Source organism: Mus caroli, chromosome 10 (assembly GCF_900094665.2).
Source record: "Mus caroli chromosome 10, CAROLI_EIJ_v1.1, whole genome shotgun sequence".
Taxonomy (NCBI): Eukaryota; Metazoa; Chordata; class Mammalia; order Rodentia; family Muridae; genus Mus; species Mus caroli.
This window is the reverse complement of record NC_034579.1, coordinates 113,086,209-113,094,680: the sequence shown is the minus strand read 5'-3', so window position 1 is coordinate 113,094,680 and position 8,472 is coordinate 113,086,209. Positions and strand designations below refer to the sequence as shown.

Below are 8,472 nucleotides of genomic sequence, written 5' to 3'. Positions count from 1 at the left end.
AAAAAAAAAAAAAAAAAAACAAAAAAAAACAAAAAAACATTTAATTCCATCTTCAGACATCATGGAACCAAGCCCTGAGGCTAGCTGGGTACTCTGTAGTCCGAGTCCACAGCATTCGCATTCCTGGAGGTGATGGTTTTATTGTTTTTCCCACTATTACTAATATCAATGACAGACAGTTTAGGAATAGATAAGGAAGGTGGGGCTTACTCACCATTTCATATCTACTGCAGAGGCTAGCTGTTGAATGAGGACAGGAGTTTCTGTTTCTTTTTTTTTTTTAATTTATTCATTTAGTGTATATGAGTACACCATTGCTCTTTTCAGACACACTAGAAGAGGGCCTCAGACCCCATTGCAGATGCTTGTGAGCCACCATGTGGTTGCTGGGAATTGAACTCAGGACCCTCTGGAAGAGTAGTCAGTGCTCTTAACCACTGAGCCATCTCTCCAGCCCAGAAAGGAGTGTCTTTAGAGCATTGAAGTCCATGGAAGAGAGGGACCGAAGGCAGTCTTTGCTGATTCATCCAAGATGACCCTGGGGATGACCATAAGGCTCTAGCCCATAGTTTCTACAGCACTAGTGTGACTAATATGTGATTGCTGTGTGTTTTAATAAGCAGGTAAGTTCTTGTGTGAGACTCAGGATCCCAGCCGAGCATACTTCTAGAAGGCAGGTATCATGAAGGAGTATGCAGCTATTGCCTCTGCCCTCTTAATACTTGGCGTTGACTTACTTCAACAGTAAACTCAGTTTTTAAAGCTCCACTTTGCCAGGGAAGAAAAAGCCTTAATGCAGCTATAAGTTCTACATGACACTGCCATCCAACCATCCTTGGAATGGGATGCAAATCGGGGAGATTCGGATATATCAGGGTTATTTTATCCAGTTACTTGACGCCAGGGAGACCCACATTCCTATTTCTCTGGAAACTACCAGCCCTCTTACCTCTTTCCTCCATAGCCCTACCCCCCCCCCCATTACTTTAGCTGACCTATATCTTTGGCCCATCTCTATTCAGGGTCTAAACAGATCACTTTGCAGAGGAGACTGAAGGCTCCACACTGGGACTCTATTGCCTTTCAGCTCTTTGTTAAGAAAAGACGGAGTGACGAGGAACATTTTATGCCGGTTAAGTCATTCAAACCTGCCTTGTCTTGTGAGCTGACACTTTTTTGCCATTTACAGAGTTCATCTTGGAACCACGGAGCTTACATGGGGTGGAAACTAAATTCGGATCCCCAGGTGCTAAAGTTCTTAGCCAAGTACCTGTGCTCGGTTAACCCGGAGAGAAGGGTGAATAGAGAACCAGCAATATTTTAAATCTGGTTTATGTTTACTTGTATAGTTTCACACACTGAACGATTTTGAATGGCATATTCTGCCATTTATTTCTTTGCTTATCTTTTAGTGACCCAAGTGAAATCAGAGACCTTGCACACGCTAGGAGAGCGCTTGACCACTGGACTATACCCCCAGCTTTCCTGTAAACCTTTATTTATGTCATTGCTATTTTATCTGGTGGCGAAAGAGGTAGGGAGTCAGTTTAGAGTAGGGAAGTCTCCAGCTTTGGAGGAGAGAACTCTTCCTACAATTTCAGCTTTGGTTTTTAAGTTACTGTGTATGTATGTGGAAGCAGATAAGCGAAATAATACCAGGAGAACTCGGGCACTCCATTCCTTGGGTATACGAGCGTGAGCCGCAATGCATGATGGGAATTGTATCTTTTCAAGACTAAAAATGGTCATACTTAACCTTGGGAAACCACAGAACTGGGTTATCAAAATGATGAAATGAGATTTTACCCATTGTTTAGTCCAAGTGATTGGTTCAGCTGGATTCAATGCTAGTGTAGACTGGTTCACACTTATTATTAAGAAGCTGAAAGAGTTTACCTTCTAGGTTTTGTATTATTACAGAGAACCTGAAAGAGTTTATTTTTCTAGGTTTTGATTAGATGTCCTTATGTTTTATACACTCAAGCTTGGTTAAATCTTTTTTTTTTTTTTTAAATGAAATGCAGATATTGGAAGACAAGACAAGCCTCTTTCACATGCAGCCGTGTTTGTTTGTTTGTTTTAACTTCTCTTTCTGTTGTTCAAACACTTACTAGTTTGAAATAGGGATTCCTGGCTCGTAGGTAACATTCACTAGAACAGAAACATACAATGAGACAATTTAGAATGGTAAAAATTGAATAGCTATCTAAATGTCTAAGCTTGACCTGAAGTTAGACTTGTATTAGACTCTTGTTTCCCAGCCTCTGCTCTCATTCATTTCTTAATGGGGATATAAGAATATTGAAAATACTTTGTTGTGACTACTCATTTATCCCAGGGTGCTTTCTTTCTCCTCTTTAAAATGTTCTTTTCTTGGTCTTTTCCCTTTCTAAAATTCCTTCTTCTCACACCTTGCCTCTGGCCATTTCGTTTTGTATATGAGACCATCTCTGTGAAGAAAAGACCTTTTCGGACTTTCCATCAGGTTGAGTCAAGTTCTACTCCCTGTATAGAAGTCCGCCACATCATTGAATGTCCCATGAAGTGGGACTCTGGGGAGGGAATGACTGCCCTACTTGAGTAGAAGTGTTCTTGGAGACCCACAGACTCGGTAGGGACTCGCTGTAAGGGCAGTGTTTAAAAGTAGAAGTGCTATATTACATTTGAGTTCCTGTTCAATACTGCATTCTTGCTGGGCCCCTCATAAATAGATTGGTCATTTAAAGTGTGAAGATCACTGTGGTCTTCACAAATGATAAACCTGATTCAAAATTGTAAACTGCCACATGTCCAGAGTTCAAACCCCTCTGAAGGTCATCATTCCATTTCTGGGGATTGCCCTGTGTTTATACAGTATCCAAGTGTGGCTGTCTCCAAGACATGAAAAACGTTGTGTGTTTTGCCACTAATGCTCAGAGACCCTGGGCCCCAAAATAACCCATAAGGTTTGGGGATTGTCATAATCCAAATGTTTCCTTGTGTGTCAAATGTAAAGGCTGTAAGAGATGGCTTTAAAGTTTTACCAAGCTCCTGAGGTTTGATGGGAATAGGGAACTCACCCCACCCCCACACAGTGTTTCTTGCTTCCCCATCCTTTTCCCTCCCCCACTGTCTCTCTTCCTCACCTCCCCCACCTCTCCCACCTCCTTCCTCCCTTCATCTCTCTTTTTCTTCCTTTCACAAACAGGCAGTGAAAACTGCCTCCAATATATCGGCGCCAACCTTCATCGCCATCCCCCAAATCAGGGGAGATGTTCACAAGGTAAATTTTCTGTTTTAATTTTTTAAAATCAGGAAATAAACCACAGGCTTGGAGTACCAGCACCTCTTAAAGAAAGATACATCTCCCATTTAGTGTCATCTCAGGCTTCCATGGACTTGTTTCTAAACACTTAAAATTTAGGATACAATTCTGAACTATGCGCCTTCCCAAGGCATAAGGAATATAATATAATGAAGGCAGCCAAGGAAGAAAGCACCTAGAGGTATGGGGAATGTGGATACCAGTGTCATGGTGCTGGTAAGTCTGAAATTTTTGTTTTCTCCAAGGCAGAAAGCCTACTGGTTCTCTTTCCCTCTATAACAGCAGAAAAACACTTAGAACTAGTCATGTCTCAATTAACCATGTGTGTGGATGGAGTACAGACACAAAAATCTATCCCGGAGAAAGCAAGGTAAATAATCGCCTTTACAGAGTTGTATATGTTGGTGCTTCAAACCAAGTAACCCTCAGGGCTTTGTTTGCCTTCTGTGAAAGAGAGAGCCCCAGTGAGTGTGCCCCAGTGAGCGTTAAAGACACATACAAAAGCCTGTTCAAGGCACCATTTTTTCCAGTATCTGAATAAAATATACTGGAGCTACTCAGGTTTACAAACTAAACCCCCAGCTTGTTTTGCAGCCTTTGTGGATTGGGTCAGAATGTTTCCGTAATGTGGGCTTTAAAGAACAAGCGAGCCTCCCAGATCGGGCCACACAGCAGCAGCCAGCGTGTTCTTTCTAGATGTCATCTCAGAAGAGGGTTTCAGTTTACATGGGACACCAGCCTTTCAGACCAGGGGAACGCACTTACTTTTAACAAGTCAGAATGATAACCGTCATCTTGTGCCCTTTCCTTAATGGTATGAATTTTATTTCTCAATGGGCTTTTTGTAAATGGCATAGTGGTTTAAAACTTATCTTATTTGCAAGGTTCCCCCCACACCCCCCTCTTTGAGAGATCTGTTTTCTCAGACTGTAAAGTGTAGGGAGATCTTTTTTTAAAAAAACAAAAAAAATCCCCGTCCTTTTCTTCAGTAGATTTCAGATACAACCAGGTCACATCGTAGTCCCGAGGATGTAAGAATTAAACAGAAATACCTGATAAAGCCCTGCTACCTTCGAGGTTAATAACAGCTTTCCCTCCACTCGGGGGACCACCCCAGTTGGAATGAGAATGTCTTCCTGTGTTTCATGTTCCTGTAATTCATTCCTGGGTAAACTGTGGACTCTAAGCTGCATCCAAAGATGAGCTCCCATGACGCTCTCTCCCAGGGGACTCTGCGCCTTTACAACTCACTGTACACAGCCAGGCTTTTCTGTAAAGTTTCCTTCTAGAGGAGACAAAGTCAAGTATACTGGAATAGTTTTGTGTGGATTCAACTGCCTGTGGGATTGGAGCGGCTTGAAGGAAATATTTGCCTCAAGCCTTCTACCCTGTTAGGTATGAAAAGACAGTTTTGAGCATCTTGTGTGGGGTGGACACTTTCAGGTACCTTGATGTCCCCCTCAAAGCTAAGTTTACTTCTACTTTACTGAGGAAATCCAATTAAGGCTTCCAGGAACAGGTCATGAAGCTACGATGTCAGAGAAAGGTCTTGGACCTAAGCTTTATAAAATGAGAGAGACACCTTCAGCCATGCAGGGGACAATTTGAAAAGGGTTTGTGGTTTTCTGGCTGTCCCCAGCCTTCACTTACCTTAAGATCCATGCTCTCATGACTAAAAGGTGAGGCAGTGCTCTAACTTTGACCATAAAGGAATCCTTGGTTGACTGTGATCAAAGCCAGAAGCAATTGGCAGACTCAAATCTTACAGTTAGCTAAAGATCCTAAAAGCTACTGAAATTTCTGTTAGAAATGAGATAAGTCTATTTATATTTATATGAGTACACTGTTGTTCTCTTCAGACTCACTAGAGGAGGGCATCGGATCCCATTATAGATGGTTATGAGTCACTATGTGGTTGCTGGGAATTGAACTCAGGACCTCTGAAAGAGCAGACAGTGCTCTTAACCACTGAGCCATCTCTCCAACCTCAAACTTGTGCTTCTTAAAGAAGGTAGATGGTGTGTGTGTGTGTGTGTGTGTGTGTGTGCGCGCATTGATGCACTTAGGGATTGGAGTCAGGGTGGCTAAGGCTAATTAGTTACTTTATGAATGTTAAAATTGGAATAAAATAGAAATGAATAATATCAGGAAAAAAATCTATTCAGTATAGCAATGAAGCAAACTCAAGAGGAAATGGATTAATGTCAAGTTCATGTTGAATGTGAAATTACTGTTAAGAATGCCAATCTATAATCAATTATTTTTCTGCAGCCGTGGTTTAAATCTCTGTGATTGGTGATTTTCGTGGTGTTTTTTCATCCTCTCTCTGTCCCTCCCCACCCCCTCCATTTCTTTCCTCCATCTTCTCTCCCCACCCCCCTCCATTTCTCATCCTCTCTCAGTCCCGCCCCACCTCCCTCCATTTCTCTCCTCCATCCTCTCTCAGTCCCGCCCCACCTCCCTCCATTTCTCATCCTCTCTCTGTCCCGCCCAGCCTCCCTCCATTTCTCATCCTCTCTCTATCCCTCCCCACCTCCCTCCATTTCTCTCCTCCATCCTCTCTCAGTCCCGCCCCACCTCTCTCCATTTCTCATCCTCTCTCTATCCCTCCCCACCCCCCTCCATTTCTCTCCTCCATCCTCTCTCTGTCCTGCCCCACCTCCCTCCATTTCTCATCCTCTCTCTGTCCCTCCCCACCCCCCTCCATTTCTCTCCTCCATCCTCTCTCTGTTCCGCCCCACCTCCCTCCATTTCTTTCCTCCATCCTCTCTCTGTCCTGCCCCACCTCCCTCCATTTCTCTCCTCCATCCTCTCTCTGTCCTGCCCCACCTCCCTCCATTTCTCATTCTCTCTCTGTCCCTCCCCACCCCCCTCCATTTCTCTCCTCCATCCTCTCTCTGTTCCGCCCCACCTCCCTCCATTTCTTTCCTCCATCCTCTCTGTCCCGCTCCACCTACCTCCATTTCTCATCCTCTCTCTGTCCCACCCCATCTCCCTCCATTTCTCATCCTCTCTCTGTCCCTCCCCACCTCCCTCCATTTCTCTCCTCCATCCTCTCTCTGTCCCGCCCCACCTCCCTCCATTTCTCTCCTCCATCCTCTCTCTGTTCCGCCCCACCTCCCTCCATTTCTTTCCTCCATCCTCTCTCTGTCCCACCCCACCTCCCTCCATTTCTCATCCTCTCTCTGTCCCNCCTCCCTCCATTTCTCATCCTCTCTCTGTCCCACCCCACCTCCCTCCATTTCTCATCCTCTCTCTGTCCCTCCCCACCTCTCTCCATTTCTCTCCTCCATCCTCTCTCTGTCCCGCCCCACCTCCCTCCATTTCTCATCCTCTCTCTGTCCCTCCCCACCTCCCTCCATTTCTCATCCTCTCTCTGTCCCTCCCCACCTCCCTCCATTTCTCTTCCTACTTGAGGCTGGATGATTGGCAGGTGCTTTGGGGCATAGAACAGGAAATTAGTCATTTGGTAGTTGGCAGATGTTTACTGCTTCATATTAAAGCGTTTATGTATTAGTTCTTACATTCAGGCTTGCTTTCCATAATAATGCAGAGAGAACTGTTTTATTATTTAAAATTAATATGTCCATATCAATTTTTCTAACTGGTTGCAAAAGGAGTGTCTTGACCACTGAGGGAATATTCATTCTGTAAAGTACTAATTTGCATAAATTATGGGATGTGGGAATATTTCTTTTGTATAATCAGAAACAAAGGCATATTCATGAATTTCAGCGGAGGTCACTCCGCGGGAGTCTTTTATGGTGAGGGGTTGCATAGATACCTCTATAGCATGCAGCAAACAGTGAAGAAGCAGCAGCCACGGAAAACCAGAGGAATGAAGTGTACAAGAGAAGGAGGTTGCTAAGACATTCTTGATGCCTCACCTGCAGTCCGGACCATTCTAGCTGGGAATGTATTCCTTGGTACAGTGCTTATAAACAATGCCAGGCAGGAGACTACATGGCTTCTTTTCTTTTCTTTTTTTTTCATTTTGCAGAAAGCAGAGACCATTGGAGAAAAACGGCCAAGAGGCAGACCTAGGAAATGGGTGAGTAAGGAGATACAGTTCCCGTGCTTAACAGGAAAAGAGTATCTTAAAAGCTAAAATGAAAACAATAGTTTTTGTTTTCTACATGGATGGTGTGACTTGATAATTTCTGACTTGGTAAGCCTTGGAAGACCAAGGTTGGGGGACCTATGACAACTCCTTACCATTCGGCTCCACAATTTCACAGCATGTTTCCTCCTTTCTTCTTTCTCTTGCTACACCAAAGGAGTCTTCACTCTCCCTTAAAGAGTAACAAAGAGTTTGTGGGTTGGGTCACTAGAGTCAAAGGTATCCTGAACCCTCAGAAGTTGCCTCTGAGGCCGATAGCACTCAGAGGAAACATGGATGAGATCATTATTCAGAAATGTTTTTCTCTCTCTCTGGTTTCCTCTCCGGCTCTCCTTTCGGTCGAATCTTCTTTTCTAGGTGGTCTCTGTGTGTTCTTTAGCACACTGACTTCTTCAGGAAGCAGGTGTAATTTCCAGTGTTCCCAGCAAACTTTAATGATTATTCTGCCTAGGGACAAGAGAGGCACGGGTGCCAGAGACCTTACCCACCTTCTCCTGGAATGTCCTTCCCACTGGCGTCTCCAAGGCTGTTTCTCAAGAAGGTGGCTGGCTTCTCTGGCCCCAGCCAGTCTGCCTTGCTTCTTTGCTCCCCTCCCCCAAAGCATTTCCCCAGTTTGTGCCTGCCCTCCCTTGTACCGTTCCTTCCTGCTCTTCTGGGCTGTGTTTCCCCTGCTAGTTTGCCCGGCCCTTTCTCCCCCAGTTCTGCATGGCTTTCTATTTATACTTTGGTGTTCTCTTTCATTTAATTTATTCATCTTGTATTTTTTCCCCTCTGCTCCCACATGTGTTAGGATTAGATTTCTTAGCACAAGGAAGCAGGGATGATGTTTAGATTAAAAACATCTCAGTGCTGCAATGTAACCTTAAAGTGAATGCATTTTATTTAGACTATTTCCCAAGAAGTGAATTCTCTCCAAGTTGTATCTTCGGGGCCATCCTTCAGTCTAAAGCCCAGTGCCTTAAACAATAGCCCCCTAGGCTGCCTCCTCCTTCCACAAATGCTCAGGACATGGAGAATCTTCACTCCACTCCCCCCCCCCCCCCCCCCC

The 8,472-nt window shown here is 44.4% G+C and overlaps 1 protein-coding gene across 1 annotated transcript in view; it reads left to right on the top strand.

The window, feature by feature from the left end:
- Positions 1-8,472, top strand: part of Hmga2 (high mobility group AT-hook 2) — a 114,923-nt gene that overhangs the window by 6,693 nt on the left and 99,758 nt on the right. Inside the window, exon 3 of the mRNA XM_021174849.2 lies at positions 7,305-7,355. Coding sequence (XP_021030508.1) covers positions 7,305-7,355 — 51 coding nt within the window. The remainder of the gene's footprint in view (positions 1-7,304; positions 7,356-8,472) is intronic.